This window comes from Primulina tabacum, chromosome 5 (genome assembly GCF_025594145.1).
Source record: "Primulina tabacum isolate GXHZ01 chromosome 5, ASM2559414v2, whole genome shotgun sequence".
Lineage (NCBI taxonomy): Eukaryota > Viridiplantae > Streptophyta > Magnoliopsida > Lamiales > Gesneriaceae > Primulina > Primulina tabacum.
The window spans coordinates 21,611,082-21,630,144 of NC_134554.1; the positions used below are offsets into that span (position 1 = coordinate 21,611,082).

Genomic DNA, 19,063 nt, shown 5'->3' on the forward strand with positions numbered 1-19,063 from the left:
TAGTCATGGAGCGAAAAGTGATATTGGCCTCCGACGTATCTAATTTCATGTAATTCACGATTTCCCAAGAGTCACGTGCGTGTGTGATATGTCAATGTTCATTTACCCAATCGAATGCTCAAATAGAGGTCTCATACCCATACGTCTTACAAATTCAAGAAATCATCAGCTCAGTGCCGCTCACACTTCATTAAAATACAAATTCACATTCATAGATCACATAGGACTTTATCGGTGATTAATTGGCTCAATAAATATTCAACAAAAATATATCAAAGATGAAATCACACCATGAGATGCTTGTATGCAAATGATTAAAGTCTATATGTGTTGACAATGTTTTTCAGGTATCCATAGGCTTGACTTGAACAACTTTTCTCCACTAGTATATTGGATAAATGTGACAAGGTTAATAGGTCTTGTAGGCTTGTACGTTAGGCTACGGCTCATGGCTACAATAAAGGTATGGAGATCAAAATTTGAGAGAAATAATTGAATTTTCAAATTTCTCATCCTCATTGCATTCACCATCACTTTATTGTTTTCTTCCCAATCATATTCTTCATTTCCCATATTTTCCTTTCTTTTTCACCACTTTTGATTCATTTTTTTTAAACAACTCCTTTTTGCACTTTTAATTTTGCTCTTTCTTTTCAAAGAATACTTGAATCATTACAACACCAATGCACTTATTTCTCTCAAAATTAGGTAGGATAAAAAGTGTATAAGCTTCATTAGGTAGTTGTTGTGGGATGTAGAATAGATACAAGTGGGGGCTAATTGTATATCATTGATACACACCACTTGATTTTTAGTAGGCTCAAAATAGGACACTAGGGATATTTCATGTTGAATTGGTAGGCTCAAAGGCTTAAATGGTTCCAAAGACTGCCTAAATAATTCATATGCCACATATTATCCGTATTTCACCTCGAAAAGTGTTCAAGCAAGTTCTAGATTTCCGTCAATCCATAGGTCAACTCATACAAACCAATCACATGCAATTTTCAATCAAGATGATATATGAGTTAGGTGCACAAAGAAAAGTCAAGCATCTCAATCTACTCGAGGCTCAATGGGCTAACAAGTGATAATGAATAAAGAAGGACGGCCCAAAGACATTGAAAAAAATTGCCTAGATCATCTCTGTGTTCGCAAACGTGTCAGTCAATGTCATGCGAGAATTACTAAAAATCAGACTTCTCTCGTTTAATTAGCATCACAAGCACGCAAATTCGTCTATAAGCATCAATAGTATCAATAAACATGACAGTGCAAAATAATTATGACTCCCAAGTTATCATGAACACATATACACTTCAGGACCATAATTCCATTTTCATCATCGACCACACATTTCACTAATCCATGACTCGTCCTGACAATTCTAATAAACAGTGAATAAAAAAATAAAAAAAAACTCAACTAACAACTCAAACAATCAATACTCAAAGCAATTTGACCCCCCCAAACTTACAGTATGCATTGTCCTCAATGAACCTCTAGCAGGAGTGTCAGAACTCGTCGCTCAAATTGTCCGTCCGCAGCATCTTCATCATCCTCGTCCATGGGCTGCGGCTGGTAGATCTGGTGGTGGGTAAAATTAACAACTAAGGGAGTAAAATAAAATAAAATAATAAAAACAAAACGATTGCTAAAAAAAATTGTGGGTTGCCTCCCACACAGCGCTTAGTTTAACGTGTTAGCTCGACTGTTTCTACACTGCTCAAGGTGGGTCGTATGATTTCTTGGATGCCTTTATTGCCACTAGTTGACCTTCAACTTCCATGGTCATCTTTCCTCGTTTCACGTCAATGATGGCTCCAACAGCAGACAATAATGGTCATCCTAGAATGACGTGAACGTTCTGACTATTCTCCATGTCGAGTACCACAAACTCTGCTAAAACCTTCAATTTGTCGATCCGAAGTTCAACATCTTCCACGATGCCCAATGGTGTCTTGATCGATTTATCTGCCATCTGTAAGCTTAGTCCTGTGGGCCTCATCCTGCTCAATTCAAGTTTCTCGTAGAGAGAATTTGGCATTATATTTATGCTCGCTCCTGAGTCACAGATAGCTTTTTCCACTAAATGACCCCCTATTTCACATGGCATAATAAATTCACCGGGATCTAGCAACTTCTGAGGACGATTTCTTCGTGTTCCTTCGATAAATTCACCTTCCAGCTTATCTGCAAACTCATTATTAGTGTGTAGGTTCTTGAGATCTTCAAGACCTTTTTTCTTTTGAAATTCAGCTTGTAATTGTAAAAATCTCTGGGGATAGGGAAGTAAAGAAATATCAATGTATTGATTTAAAACATACCTCTCATATTTCTTACCTCGGGCTCTTTTGGTTGGAGTTGGCTTTTCATCCCGAACAGGTGTGGGTTCAACCTCCTTCTCTTCTCTGTATATCACACCTAACTCTTCATGCTGTATAAAAATGGCATTCACTTCTCTCAGATTTTGGTCTGCAGTCTTTGAGACTATGCCTGATGGATGAGACGTGAGTTGCTCCGTTATCAGCCCCACTTGCGACTCAAGTATCTTCAAGGAAGCTCCAATATTTGCCATGTGTGTCTCAAGGTTGTCAAGTCTAGACTCAGTGCTAGCCATCCTCTTGCCAGATTCAGAAACAAATGTCCCAACTAAATCCTCAAATGACGGCTTCCCTTCCCCATTTGATGTATTGAACCCCGGTGGAGGATTCAATACATTCTTATTGTTTGCATATGAAAAATTCTCATGATTTCTCAAACCAGGGTGATAAGTGTTAGGGGGAGGGTTACCTCTATATCCTCCATAGCTTCCAAAATTCTTGTTGTTGATGTATTGCACTTCTTCAGGAATTTGCGACTCTTCAACAACAAACGATGCTCCCTCAGTGTTTGATATACTCACTTTATTCATAGTCGCTATCTGTGTAGTCAATGCTGATACTTGTGCAGTGAGTGATGTGATAGGATCCACAGCATAAACTTCAGCAGTCCTCTGAACTCTTGATCTCTCAGACGGCCATTGGTAGCTATTAATAGTCATCTGCTCAAGAAAGTCATAGGCTTGTGCAGGAGATTTGGCAAAGATTGTGCCACCTGCCGCTGCATCCACTGTTGTACGTGTCTGACCATTCAACCCATTATAGAAAAGCTCGATTTGTACCCAGTATTCAAAACCATGATTTGGGCACCTCCGCAACAACTCCTTATACCTTTCCCACGCCTCATAGAGTTGTTCAAAATCAGTCTGCCTGAAAGTACTGATCTCAATCTTCAACTGTGCAGACTTTGCAGGGGGAAAGTATTTTGCCAGAAATTTTGTCGCCAACTCTTGCCATGTCGTGATGCTCCCCAGCGGAAGTGATTGGAGCCATCCTCTTGCTTGATCCCTGAGAGAAAACGGAAACAAACGCAGTCTAATAATATCATCAGAAACATTATTAATTTTTACCGTATCCGTTATCTCCAAGAATGTCCTCAAATGAACGTGAGGATCAGAAGTGGCAGTTCCAGCAAACTGGTTTTGCTGAACCATATTGATCAAAGCAGGCTTAAACTCGAAATTATTGGCATTGATGGTCCCTCTCGCAATACCAGAGTACTGATTGTTGATCACTGGTCTGAAGTGATCTCTGATAGGTATAGCTTCTGGCGGATTTTGTCTTTCATTTTCTCTGTGTTCAGCCATTGCTTGGATCTCTTCCCTTCTTGCTTTTCTTAATCTTCTCGCAGTTCTTTCGATCTCCGGGTCAAAAATCAGCAAGTCTGAGTTTTGCGATCTTAGCATACACTGTCAAGCAGAAAAAATGAACAACCCAATAAATATAAAAATAAAAATAAAATAAAGCTCTAAATTAAAATCTAGACTAATTGGTAACAATACTGATATAAATTTAAATTTTGACACTCCCCGGCAACGGTGCCAAAAACTTATTGCGTGTTTTCTTGATTGCTCGCAAGCGCACGACGTCAAGTTACAGTAAAATGTATTTTTGAGTACGAGTGCCGATCCCACGAGGAGTGTAAACTAAAATTATATCAATGCTTGTAATTAAACTAGTCTCAACTTTATTTAGAAGAATCAAAAGAGAATTGGTTTACTTAATCGAATTAGTTGATAACAAAGAATTAATCTAATCACCAAGTTGAGGAATAACAATGAGAGAAAATATCTAGAGAAATGATTTCACCAAGTTTCCACGATAATTATTCCCAGTTAAATTTATATTCACGAATTCCAATTATTTAATGACCAAGAACACTTAATTATTTTATTCCCCCTTTCTCAAGTGACGAATAAATTGTATCAATCAAACTTCGATTCAATTATTCCTAATAAAATCTAAGTTTAATTGATAAATGCAAACATTGTTCTTACCTAAGCCTCACTAAAGTTATACGCCTTCCGAACGCTATAAACATTCAACGATGTGTCTCTAATGATCTTTAATCCTAGTCCCTCTCCCGAGTTATAGAATTAATCAAACAACAAACAATTTATGGCCAGTAAATTGCAGTGAAATAAACACAGAGAATATAATTAAACAAGTGCGGAATTCAATCAAATAAACCACTGCGTCAAATCATCGTATCTACAAAGTTACGTCATTCTCTAGACTAGAAAATTAGTTCATAATGAATTCTAAATAAAAACAAAACATATTCGAAGGTATAGACATCGAAATACAAAAAAATATAAAGGCGAGATAATAGATGACAAATCCGAAGTGTCGTCTCCGTCCCCCGATCCGTCGTTCTTCGTATTCGTGATCGTTCTTTGCACTCTGGATCTTCGTCTCGTATCTGCGCTTCTCTCCCGTGTGTTTTTTCTCTCAAAACGGCGTTTCTCTCGTGTGTTTCTTTCCCAAGGCGGCTCTCCCTCATTCTGACCTAGCGGCGCGCGTTTTATAAATTTTCTGGACGCTGCGCGCGCGGTTGCGCATGAAGTCGCGCGGCCACGCGCAAGCTTCTGGTTGGTGAGCTATATCCATGCGCGCACGGTTGCACGTGTAGTGGCGCGACCGCGCGCAAGCTTCTGCTCGTGTGCTTCATCTGTGCGCGCGCGGTCGCGCGTGATGTGGCGTCGTGGTGCGCAAGCTGCTGGTTTCTCGCCTATGTTCCTGCGCGCGCGGTTGCGCGAGAAGTGGCGCTGCTGCGCGCACCTCTTGAGTCGATGGCTTGCGTGTATGTGCACGCGGCTGTGCGTGAAGTGGCGCGGCCACGCGCGCACCTCTGTCCGTGGGTGTGCTCTCGGCTGCGCACTACTCTGTTTTCTTAGTCCACTTGGTTTCGTGCCCACTATTTTCTCCATTCCTGAAATGACAACAAAAACAAACCAAAAATGCATAATTCTGTTCGAAACAAGCATAATTCAAAATGAATTCTAATATAAATTAAGTGCAAATCTTGCACTTATTAGTCCTCTTTCATCATCACGCACCTTGTCTCTGAATAATTTGCTTCGAGTTCCTCTTATTAGCGTAAGTAAGTTTGCGTAAGATAATAATGTCTTTTTTGAATTCCATCCTCAGTTTTGTGTCGTGAGGGACCTAGTAACTCGAGCATCTCTTCTACGAGGGACTTTGCATGAAGGACTTTATCGATTCAACCTGGGACAGCTACTCCATCCCCAACCAGCTGCCTATCTTCACACTTCAGGTCCTGAAATTAGCCCAAAGCTTCCACGGTCTTTGCTTCATTTTCCACAAGAAGTGCCGCATACTTTAGATCAATGGCACTTTAGACTAGGACATCCTTCCTTACATGTTGTTAAGCAAGTTTTGAACAATTGTAATGTTCCTATTTCAAGAAATGATAACTTACGGTTTTGTTCTGCTTGTGCGTTGGGAAAACATCATCAACTGCCTTTTTCATCCTAACAAACTGCTTATTCTGAACCTCTTGAACTAGTGTATTCGGATTATTGGGGACCAGCACACACAACTTCCACCAATGGATATAAATATTATGTGAGTTTCGTTGATGCTTACAATATATACTCTTGGATTTTCTTTCTCAAATCTAAATCTGAAGTTTTCCAAGTGTTTAAAAATTTTAAAACCCAAGTTGAGGTTCAATTCAATGCGAAATTAAAAATCCTACAAACAGATTGGGGAGGAGAGTTTCGAGCCTTAACTTCATTTCTTAAGCTTCATGGAATTCTTCATAGATTGTCTTGTCCCCCTACTTCACAAAAAAATGGGGTGGTTGAGCGAAAAAATAGGCATATAGCGGATATGGGATTGTCTCTTCTTGCTCAAGCATCCATGGCTCTTGACTTTTGGGATAATGCCTTCTTCACAGCAGTATTTCTCATTAACCTACTGCCAACACCTGTTCTTCAAAATGATACACCCCTTTACTATTTGTTCAAAAAACAACCAGATTATTCCTTCCTTCGAGTATTTGGGTGTAGGTGTTTTCCTTGTCTTTGTCCTTATAACACACATAAATTAAGTTTTCGCTCTACACCATTTACATTAATTGGTTACAGTGAAAAAAAAAAGGTTACAAATGCTCGAGTTTGGATGTTCGGATTTATATTTCACGACATGTTACTTTTTATGAGTCCTTCTTTCCTTTTGCTCATAAATCTGTTGACAAGATTCAGTCTTATCAATCCATCGAGTCCTCATCCTTGTATATTCCTTCACTTACCTCTTCACCTTCTATTCTCCCTTCTCCATGCCCTGTTTTCCAAGAGCTTGAAAATCCACCTGATCATGTTCCTTGTTCTACATCAGATTCTAGACCAGTCCCATCTCCTTCTTCGAAGTATGATGATGAATCCTCCATTCCCTGTGTAAATATTCACCAAATGACTACTCGATCCAACGTAAGAGTTTTCAAGCCTAGAGTGTTGTTAACTAGTCATCCTACCTCGTGTGAACCTTCCACTGTACAAGAGGAGAAATCTCATCCTGAATGGACTAATGCTATGACCTCCGAATATAAGGCATTGCTAAAAAAACAACACTTGGACTTTAGTTGAACAACCCTCTAATGTTCCCATTGTTGGCTGCCGTTGGGTCTTTAAGGTCAAAACCAACACTGATGGATCTGTTGCTCGTTACAAGGCACGATTAGTTGCCAAGGATTACTCTCAAACTGCGGGACTCGACTACAATGAGACCTTCAGCCCTGTGGTAAAGCCAACTACCATTCGAATCATTCTTACTCTTGCTGAGTCCAAAGGATGGTCTGTCCAATAGCTAGATATTCACAATGCTTTTCTTCATGGCAATCTAGAAGAAGATATATATATATGCAAAAACCACCAGAATTTGAAATTCAAAATGCCAAGCAGCCCCTTGTATGCAAACTGCATAAAGAAATTTATGGCCTTAAGCAGGCTCCTCGAGCATGGTTTGATAGACTTCGAACTACTCTTCAAGCCATGGGTTTTCTTGCTTCTAAGGCAGATGCATCTCTTTTCTTAAATTCAGCAATACCTCTGTGATATATATTCTTATTTATGTTGATGATATACTTATCACTGGAAGTGATCTCTACCAAGTTAAAGCATTGATTCAGAAGTTGAATGATCAATTTGAACTGCGTGATTTGGGTCCTCTATCTTATTTCTTGGGAATTGAAGTATCTCAGCCTTCTACAAATGTCTACTTTCTTAAACAGACCAAATATATCAAGGAGCTGCTGATAAAAACAAAGATGTATAATGCTAAGTCTTTACCAACTCCAATGACATCTTGCCTCAAACTATCTTCTCGAGGTGATGATTTCTTTGAAGATGCTACGTTTTATAGAAGCACAGTGGGTGCTTTAATATATTTGACCATTACACGACCCGAAATTGCCTACAGTGTCAATAAGGTGTGTCAATTCATGCATACTCTTTTACATTCACGTTGGAACGTATCTTGAGGTACTTAAATGGTACACTTGATTATGGCATCAAGCTGTCTGCTCCTTCTTGTCTTGGCTTGCATGGTTATTGTGACGCAGATTGTGCTAGCGATCCCGATGATCGGAGGTCCACATCTGGCTTTTGTTGGTTTTTGGGTAATTCTCCTATCTGCTAGAGTTCAAAGAAGCAACAGGTTGTTGCTCGTTCCAGCACAGAAGCAGAATTTCGAAGTATGCAAATGCAACCTCTGAGTTAATCTGGATTCAATCACTTCTCAAAGAGTTGTGTGTTTCTTTATCCAGTATCCCGATCCTATGGTATGATAACATTAGTGCAATTGCACTAAGTGCTAATCCTGTTCTACATTCTCGTACCAAACATGTGGAACTTGATCTTTACTTCATTCGTGAAAAAATTCTGTCCAAAGCCTTGACAGTGCAACATGTTCCTTCTTTGGATCAAGCACCTGATGTATTGACTAAGCCATTGTCTGCTGTTTCTTTTCAGCGCCACAGAACCAAGCTTCGCGTTGAAATTCTTCCCACGCTCTGCTTGCAGGGGAAAGTTAAAGATAATGAAAAGAGATCAGCGGCCCAATGTGCACATGAGGGAGTGTGACTAAATTTGTCGTTTTGTGAATTTGTTAGGATAGTTTCAACTGTATAACAAATTCATTTACAGCTGTCATTGTTTCATTTGTCTTCTTTGTGTATATATACATGTAACTGTAGTCTTTGAATTTAATGAGAAGAAATCGTCTTTCTCACCTCTTCAATTATTCTTTCTTGCCAGAACCTACCCTCGATTAGAGTCCTTCCTCCAATAAACTTCCCCAAATATAAGATTAATTACTTCCAAGAGTCTCTTGCATAATATCACCATGTTTAAAATATCGAGCTTTAATGACTCAACCGACAAGAGAATGGGGTTTTCGAATGATCCTTCACATTTGCTTCGCAAATAGATATTTATTGAAGATATTGAGCTTTCAAAATCCCATACCTCCTTGACATTTCGGCTTGTAAAAAAAATTATTACTCCTTTTCCAATGCAGTTTTTTTCGATGCCTGAGAGCCCCACCAAACTTTGATCATTCTCCATCAATGCTACCACTAGTGGATCCTGGAATCCGAAAACACACCATTGCACAAGTGGAATTTCCTATATCACTGATTTTATGAGGACCTCTTTTCTTTCTGCCGAGAAAAATTTTACCCCAGCTAGAAATTTTCCTCACAAATCTATCTAGAAGATATGCCAACTGTACTCTTTTATTTCGATATTTCGAATTGAGAATGTAGGTAGACCAAGATAAATATCGTGTCCATGAACTACTGGGATCCTGAATACAGATTTAATGTGATCCACTGCGTCTTGATTTGTATTTGGGCTAAAGGAGAGAGCTGATTTCTTGAAGTTGATCAGCTGTCCAACACCTTCGCATATTGGTCAATGCAATGTTTAACTTGTCACCCTAAAGAACACTAGGATGTCGTCCGCAAAGAACAAGTGCGATAGTGTTGGGTTTGAATAAGTATGGAGAGGGGATCCTCGGGTAGGTTTGTGATGAGTTTGACCAAATCTGGAACCTGACCCGTCTCACTTCTAGATCCGACCCACCCCGCTTCAAAACACGGTGAGTCCAAATTGGGTTAGACCTGCTATATATTTTTTTAATTTTTTTAAAAAATTACAATAACTTGAAGAGTATGTCTCTTGTGAGACGATCTCACGAATCTTCATCTGTGAGATGGGTCAACCCTACCGATATTCACAATAAAAAAGTAATACTCTTAGCATAAAAAATAATTTTTTTTCATGGATGATCTAAATAAGATATTTGTCTCACAAAATACGACCCGTGATACCGTCTCACACAAGTTTTTGCCTAACTTGAAATCTAAACTCATATATGGGGGGTGGGTCCATCGAAATATTTTAGGTTGACTATAATTAGTTGAATACTCTAAAGGGTTTTTGCATTATTATATGATAATAAAAATAATATAGAAATATTATAACAAAAAAGTGATACAAGAAAAATTGACAAAAATAGTTTTAAAAAATAAAAAAAAAAATTTGAATTTTTTTTAAAGCCAAAAAAATATAATAGTGCTGGGGATTTGTTCCCGTTTTATTCAAGGGACTACAGTACAACATAAACCTATAAAACAAGCATACAAGCACGTCAATACCAAAGGGTTGATAGAATGACATACCAAGAATCCTTCAACACTGCTTAATCTAGCGTCTCAACCGAGGCCTCGGTTCACATAGGCTTGTACCCTCTCAAAACTTGAAAATTCGAACTGTTGGAAACTGAATTTCGGAAGTTTGACAAGACTGATAGAAACTGATCTAAAATACGCAAACTATCGGTTGCTCATAACTGAATATTAGTACGCAGATTTTCAAAGGCAACTGGACTTGCAAATTGAACTACGCAGACAACTGACTGATCAGTTCCTGATCTTTCAGCAGTACACATCATCAGTTAAGGAAAAGGACGTTCAACCAATAATTATACAAAAGCTGAAGGCAACAAGTTGTGGGATCGTAAAAGCTGCAGTGTACGACTGTCAGAAGAATGTTGACATGGGAAACAACTGATAGAAAGTTTCAAATCGTATTCAATATTAACGTCGGAGGCAAATCATATAAATAGCAGAGAAGAGCAGCTGAGAAATAGAGTGTGTGTGAATCAACCCGATTGATATACTATTCTATCAACTGAGCTGTTACTCTGCTGAAATCTTTGCAAATTTCAAAGCTCACGCTTATTGTATACATTCATAGTATTCAAGGCTATAATTCGAGGTTACAAGCACAAACTGTTATTATTTTAATACTTGATCTTGAAGAGATCAGTTGTGCTAAATTATTTCAGTCCAATTGAGTATTGTAAACTAGTTCGTAACTAAGAGTTTCAGTTTGGCATTGTTAAGTCCAAAACTGAAGTGTGTCTGTACAACTCTTTGTATCGATCAAAGTCTTTTAGTGAATATCCTATCTTTGTGATAGAAGGGGTGACGTAGCAGTGTTTGAAATCTTCGAACATCCATAAAATCTTGTTTCTTGTTATTTCAGTTTTATTCTATCTATCAGTCAGTTTATTTCCGCAATTTTATTGTTAACTGATTGATATCGAGTTACATGATTCCCGAGTATCAGTTTATCACTAACTGACTCATAAAAAGCGAAAAGGTTGTGAAAATTGTCAGTATTTATTTAACCCCCCTTCTAAACACTCTTTCATCTTTACCTGATCCTATCTGTGGTATCAGAGCTGTTGAATTTTGTTCCTGAATATTCCATATACAAACTGATTACCATGTCTTCATTCAACAAAATTCCAATGTTCTCCAGAGAGTATTTTGATGATAGAAAAATTAGAATGCAGGCTCATCTAGCTGCACAAGATGATGACATGTGGTACGTTATTACAGACGGACCCATGAAAATATTAAAGGCAAACACTGCTGTTGCCATAATTGATAGGGGCACTACACCGCATTGAAAAACCCAGAAAAATGGGAAGAAGATGAGCGCATCGCGGTGGACTCGTTACTAGGTGAGCCTCGCGCATTCGCACCAGAAGTGGAGGATGTAGAGTTTGACTTTTTGAAGAAAATAGAAAAGAAACTTACGTGAATAATCGGAGGTAAAAACGAGCTCGTCGGAGTTGGAGAAAAGCGCTGCGCTTCTGAGAATGTAAGAGAGTTGTGAAATTTCGAAATGAGTAAAGTGACAAGTGAAGAGAGATCGTTGTTTTATATAGGCGGGGGGGGGGGGGGGGGGGGGGGTGGTGGGGTATGATCTCCACCGTTGATCTAAAGGTGAATCGAACGATCAGGATGAATCTTGGAAATTGCGCGAGAGATGAAAGGACGTGCACAGAAATCAAAGCGTGTCAGACTGATCGCATTCTCAGAATACGAAACATTTTGGACCGCTGGAATTCTAGTGCATACGTCATCATGACATCAGCCCGACTGCTCGAGAATTCTAAACGACGAGAATATTCAAATTCCGGGAGACAGGAGGCCCCGGCATCTTATTCAAAGTCCGGGAGACATAAAGCCCCGACATCTTATTTAGAGTCCGAGAGACTTGAGGTCCCGGCACCTCATCCCATCTCTGGGATATTTAAAGCCTCCGATGCTTTTATAATATGTGATTTATTATCTTTTCTACTAAAGCCCCATTATGACAGCGATTGAGACTCTAGCTCGACTATTTAAGGGATGGGTGTTGATACTCCTATAAGAGCCCGAGTCATGGATGACCCGGGATATTAAATGGATAGCTCAAATCAGAGTCAACATGCAGGATGATTTCTTCAGCAGCCGGGCAGGCGAATGCCCGGGACATCTTCTACTACCCGGGTTACCAGACGCCCGGGTTCTCATGCAAGCTCCCAGGAGCTCTCTACCCTGGCTATCTCGAGAAGCGCACCTCACTCGAGTGCATCAGTATGGGCTACCTTATGCTTGGCAATCATTACTGTCAGAACTGCAGGGGTTTGGCGTATCAGAGAAGTCATTAGAAGCAGAGTGTGGGCAGCCGACTTACAATACTTAGCAGTTGGGCACTGAAAACAATGTAATCATGGGATTTTCTCCTATAAATAGCAGGTATGCATCTCATTTAAAGGATTCTGAAAATTTGTTATCTTGGAGCACTCACATATATCTTCACATATATTGCTCTTATCATTCACATTCAACCTGCTGACTTAAGCATCAGAGTGGCGACGCCAGACACTCCTCTGACACCCATTCACGAGTTCATTTTCTTGTTTGCAGGTCACGGTTGCAGCATACTATCCAGAAAAATATCTTCATCACAGATATCTTCTTCCTTACTCACTTTTCCTAAACAAAAACACAAATAATCATCCGGTAGATTGTCTCGACCTAGCTCACCCGATTCACCCGGATATCATCAGTATGCATGATTTAAGACTCATCATTTCAATTATAATACGATGTTGGAAACCATTATCCGAAAAAGTATAGTTCAATCTTTCATAATCTTTTTGGCTATTTTACCATCATAAGTAGTGTTGAAGTCCTTTCACATGTCTCCTTGCGACATTGCCCTTTTTCAATATTAGGAACTTTGGGAGTATTTTTTTTTAAATAAGTGAATCAATATGGAAATAAAGGAATGAGAACTCCAAAACCAGCAAGTTGATCCAGAGTGAGTTTTGCCATAAGTTTTCAGATTGCGTAGAGTTTGGAAAGTTCAATAAGCAGCAATTCTTCTCCAAATGACTTTCTAACAAATCACAAACGTAAATAATAAACTCTTTTTTATTTATTGAAGGAATTGGACATCAATGTGTGTCTCGATTAGGGCCGTAAACGAATCGAATTGAATTTTATGAAATTTTCAGTATTCGAGCTCGAGCTCGAATTCGAATAAACATATTCGAAGCTCGATTCGAAACTCGAACTTTTATTATTTTCGATTCGAACTCGATTCGAAATAAGGCTCGAGTTCGAATCGAGTTCGAATCGGATTCGAACTCGAATAATATTATATATATTAAATATTATAATATTATATATAATATATTATATATATATATACTTAATAATATTTTATTTATTTTTTAAATATAATGCTGTTCGCGAACAATCGAACAATATAATTTTAGCTCGAATTCGATTCGAAAAATATTCGAACATGTTCGAGTTCGGCTCGAATTCGATAATTTCGAATTCGAATCAAATATTATTCGAACCGGCTCGAAAAGTTCGTGAACGTGTTCGGTTCGTTTACACCCCTAGTCTCGATGTAGAGGGAAGGTCAAACCACAGAGTCAGGTATTTGTTTTCGACGTATATTATTAGAGGGTGGGTTAAAACTACATGATATTTTTGATTGAGTATGTCTCTTGTGAGACGGTTTCACGAATTTTTATCTGTGAAAAGGGTCAACCCTACCGATATTCACAATAAAAATTAATACTATTAGTATAAAAAATAATACTTTTTCATGGATGACCCAAATAAAATATTCGTCTCACAAAATACGATCCGTGAGACCATCTCAGACAGGTTTTTGTTTTTGTGATTTTGTTATAAAATTAGTTGGCAAATTGTAGTTTTTTCAAACTTGGCGGCGAGCGGAGTCTAGCAACCACCGTCATGTAGGCTATTGACCCCAATTCTTCAGAGCTACAAGTTGGCGTTTGAGTTAGAAGAAAAAATTGAAATTATGAAAGAATTTATAGAAACCCAATATTTAAAAATTATAGTATTTTAAGGCCATAAAGGTTATTGATAAGTCAAGTAATTATGACTGAATAAATGAAATTTAATTCAATTCAAAAAAATCAGTTATGGGTCGAATTTTTTTTTATTTTTTTTAAAATAGTTATAAAAATAAAAATACAACTACTGAGTACTCACAAGATAGTAATAATTATTACTAAATTGCCTTTTGCACTAGTATTCTAACAAAATCAGTATTATAAAAACATACTACTGAGATCGGACTTGTAGCCTAATAATCTTATTATCTGTCAAATTAGCTGGCTTTCCGAGTTCGATTCCTTTATTTAGTACATTAAAACATTAAAATTGTGCCTTTAAAATGAATTACCTAAACTGAGAACAAAAAAAAATCAATAGTAAAACTTTAAATAACATGTTTTACAATCAAATTTGCCATAACGACAAAGTCAATATTTCAATTATTAATTTCCGAATATATTATACTTATAGAAATATTACATAAGAAAATATAGATATAAAATTATAATTGTGCTCCACTTTTGAATTATCATTTCTCAATATTTATTTATTAACAAATCTATGTTGCATGCTACTAAAATTAAGGGGTGTACAATAACTGATTTTGTTTCTCGCTTTAATTTTTAGGATTATGTCCTTAAGAAATCCTAAGGAGATGTCTCAGATTTGTGCATTGCCGTGACACCCAATTATCATTAGGACATTAACCATAATTTTATATGTTTTTAAATTTTTCTATATTTTATTTTTATATTATGTATATATATAATTTATATACACCCACCGCTCGATATTCCTTCCACACATATCGAGAGAGGGAGAGAGAGAAGAAAGCAACAAAAAGGTGTGGGTCAAACGGATTTGCAGAATTGTCGAAAGGTGTTGATTAGTGAGAGACTGCTGTCGGTCGAATCTGCTTCCAATGAGGAAAGACGGGACACCGCCGTCCGCCACCGCCTATCCCATCGGGAAGCTCTTCCTCTGCTTCGAGACCAAGCCCCTTCTCGCCACATTTCTAGCTCTCACACTTGTCCTGCTGCTTCTCAACCTTCAGCCTTACTACGAGAATCTACTCTCCCCTCCTTCACGATGCTCCGTTACCACCCAGCCTTCGATGCCTATCAGGTCCGCTACTGCAGTTCCTCTGGGTAACAAGAAGCTCATGAGCCCCGCCGATCCCAACAAGCGTACGTTCCAAGCCTACGGCAACGCGGCGGCTCTCTTCGTTCAGATGGGTGCCTACCGCGGCGGATCCCGCACATTTGCGGTGGTAGGCCTGGCTTCGAAACCCATCCATGTCTACGGTCGTCCGTGGTACAAGTGTGAGTGGATCCCTGACAATGGAAACGCTTCCGTCAGGGCCAAGGCCTTCAAGATTCTCCCCGACTGGGGCTACGGCCGCGTGTACACCGTTGTTGTAGTGAACTGCACCTTCGAATCCAACCCCAACGCAGGCAACACGGGAGGGAAGCTGTTGCTCTACGCCTACTACACTGGCTCCCCCCGTAAGTACGAGAAGTTCACCGCCTTGGAAGAAGCGCCGGGCGCGTACGACGAGTCCAAGTACCACCCGCCACACAAGTACGATTACCTTTACTGCGGTTCATCCTTGTACGGGAACCTGAGCGCGCACAGAGTGAGGGAGTGGATGGCTTACCACGCTTGGTTCTTCGGGGCCAGCTCGCACTTCGTATTTCACGACGCCGGCGGAGTGTCGGCCGAGGTCAGGGCGGTTCTGGAGCCCTGGATCCGAGCTGGGAGGATGACGCTGCAGGATATCAGGGCTCAAGCGGAGTACGATGGGTACTATTACAACCAGTTCTTGGTTGTCAACGATTGCCTCCACCGGTACCGGTACGCCGCCAATTGGACATTCTATTTCGACGTCGATGAGTATATTTATCTTCCCAACGGAAACACATTGGAATCTGTTTTGAAAGAATTTTCAAACACCACTCAGTTCACCATCGAGCAAAACGCCATGTCCAGTGTCCTCTGCTTGAATGATTCCTCCACTCAAGATTACTCCAGGTACGGTAATCTATTGATTCTAATCTGATCATTCTCATACTTAAACTTCAAATCTTTTCCTTAATTTCACCAACATTTTAACATTATTATGTTTGTTATAGTAAGTAATTTATGGATCCACGGCGAAATGGGATATGGGACATGATTATTTTGCCTAAATTGGTGGAAAATGATACTTTTATTGATGATAACTGGAATTGGACGAGCTAGTGTGCGTATGAATTTGCTGGCATGAGAATGATCCATTTTTTGTCATGTTGGCATTGGCATTGGCATTGGCATGTTCTTTGGTAATAGCTGTTGGTTCTTATCAATTGTTGCGCTGTCATTCCTACCATGTGGTTAAATAAAGCTAATCATTGGAATTAATTTAATTTTTTTTATTAAAATTTTGTTAGCTACTAAGTTAAATTTAGGGTTCAGTTTTCTATTAATAAATAATGAACAAAATTCGCGAGATGGTATCACGAGTGACTCTTGATTTTGTGAGACAAATCTTTTATTTTGATCACTTATAAACAATATTGTTTTTTATGTCTAAATTATTACTTATTATTGTATACATAGAAACATCGAATCACATAAAGATCCAAGAGACTTACTAATAATATAATTGAGCTATATTTTTTTTATCAATATTATAATTTGAGAGTAAAATTGTCTCTGTTTATTTTGTTCACGATATGCCAAAAAAAAAACCCCGCTATGTATGAATTTTAGAAATTATAGATAAAATCAAGAGGAAAGGGATCAAAAGGGTTTTGATATGAATGAGAGGGAAGTTTTAATTATGTTACATAATTGAATCATAGTAATTATCTATAAATATAATAGAGTTTATGCAACTTTTTAATTGTCATGTTACTTGCAATATGTAGTCAATGGGGTTTTGAGAAGCTGGTGTTCAAAGACTTCCGAACCAGAATAAGACGTGATCGCAAGTACGCGATACAAGCCAAGAACGCTCTTGCAACAGGTGTTCACATGTCCGAGAACGTGGTCGGTGCGACACGACACGACACGGAGGCCAAAATAAGATACTATCACTACCACAACTCGATCACCGTGCAGGAAGAACTATGCCGGAATATCCTCCCCGTCACAGCCCAGAACACGACGACTTGGCTCGATAAAATCCCATATGTATATGACGATAATATGAAATCGGTGGTTCCTGTAATCAAAGAATTCGAGAAAAACACCATTGGAGGAGGTCTTGCTTCTTCCCAGTTACTACCCCATTCTTGAAATTTGTTTTATGGCTTTATATGATCTCTTCATGTATAAAAGGTGTGGTGCATAATTTTTTTAGAACCAAAAAATTAATTTTTAAAAAAAACCCTTAGAATTCTCTTTCTATATGATTATATTATTTTTGACCTTTGGCCTTATGTTTCTCCACATGATGTGGAGTGTGAAATCTTCAGCCTCAACTTTTAGCTATAGGGTAAATTCAACACCACTTTCGTTGTTTAAAAAATTGAGAGGAAAGTGAAGTAAGCGATAGAAATATGATGAAATTAAAAATATAGAAAATTGAACATTGATTGAGAGTGAGGGATGATACGTTTGATGGTTGTACATTATTATGATTTATGAGAAGTAATTATTAATTTGGTGGGAGAGCGACCATATACGTGCATGCATTTGATTTCAACCGGTGCCGGTGCCGGTGGTCCAACTGGCTGTCGAGTACTAGAGGAGTTGGTGAGCTACGCTACACTACACTATTCATTGTAAAAAATGAAAATTAAATCGAGAAATGTGAACAAATTGATACAGATTCAAACGAGAAGACGACAAACATCGACATTCGCTGCATACCATCACAATATTTCAATGAGTAAAATGCTAATTCACCCAAGAAACGAATCATGCGACTTCGAAGAATATCAACTCACCCTATTCATATACCCAATAATGTTGAATTGTTATACCCTATTCATAAGGTTTATGTGAGTTTTTTGTTTTTTGTTTTGGATTTTACATGATATTAAAAATGCTACTCATTTCAAAAAAATAAAAAAATAAATAAATGCTACTTGCCATTTGCCTTATAATATAATATAATATAATATATATATATATATTATATTGTATGTATATTGGAATTATGAAGGTGGTGATGGGCTCCATGCGGATTTATCTGTCAAACGCTCGTTACAGGTCTTCTTTTAGTCTCATTCAGTCTCCATTTCATTTTTTTTTCTTTCAATAGAATATATTCAACTTTGTTCGTGTTTAATTAATTTAATATAATGTTATTATATTATAATTAGATATAAAAATTACGGAATAACCATCCTGACGTTAATAACACGATGATGATATTGTCAACTTTTTAAATTTTTTAAATTAAATAAATAATTATCTTGTATTAAAAAAATTATAATAATTTATCTTTAAAATTTTTTGATTACATTATAATATTTATATTCTTAGTAATAATTATTTAACATTATTAAGAATATGAACGTATAAATTGTTTATTCGCCCCGACATTTGCAAATTACTTAAATAGACCTTATTGACTTTTCTCAAAATGATCTTTGAAAACAATTTATACCGCTGGGTTTTTGTCCTACTAATCATAAGGCGCAACGACCGTCTCTGGTGTGTTCTTCGAGTAAAGCTGATACTGGTTCGTAGACAGATAATCTAGATTCAGTTATAACTTATACTTTCGAATCTGATTTCCCGCTGAGAATCTATCTAGGTTTACTTTCATTGTTGAATCATTAATTTAATCAAATATTTTTATATAATAATTGTTAGAATATATGTCAAGTGAGTTAGCTTCGTGTTTTGAGTTTTATTGACTTTTGTAAAAGCACAATTTTTGTTTTAATAATATTTTACTGTTTTATTCAATTATGATATAAGGATAAAAATTGTTCAGTCA

The 19,063-nt window shown here is 37.9% G+C and overlaps 2 protein-coding genes across 2 annotated transcripts; one reads left to right on the forward strand and one right to left on the reverse strand.

Moving 5' to 3' along the window:
* Positions 1 to 1,843: 1,843 nt before the first annotated feature.
* On the reverse strand, positions 1,844 to 5,874 carry LOC142544256 (uncharacterized). Its single transcript, XM_075651316.1, has 7 exons — positions 5,824 to 5,874; positions 5,610 to 5,661; positions 5,231 to 5,313; positions 3,452 to 3,790; positions 2,794 to 3,277; positions 2,344 to 2,652; positions 1,844 to 2,193 (listed from the first exon to the last, which is right to left on the reverse strand). The coding sequence occupies exons 1-7, from the start codon at positions 5,872 to 5,874 to the stop codon at positions 1,844 to 1,846; spliced, it is 1,668 nt and encodes a 555-aa protein (XP_075507431.1).
* Positions 5,875 to 14,915: 9,041 nt separating this feature from the next.
* On the forward strand, positions 14,916 to 17,496 carry LOC142547291 (galactan beta-1,4-galactosyltransferase GALS1-like). The gene is made up of 2 exons (XM_075655499.1): positions 14,916 to 16,161; positions 17,040 to 17,496. Exons 1-2 carry the CDS (start codon positions 15,053 to 15,055, stop codon positions 17,407 to 17,409), a joined length of 1,479 nt encoding a protein of 492 aa, XP_075511614.1. The 5' UTR covers positions 14,916 to 15,052; the 3' UTR covers positions 17,410 to 17,496.
* The last annotated feature ends 1,567 nt before the right edge of the window (positions 17,497 to 19,063 follow it).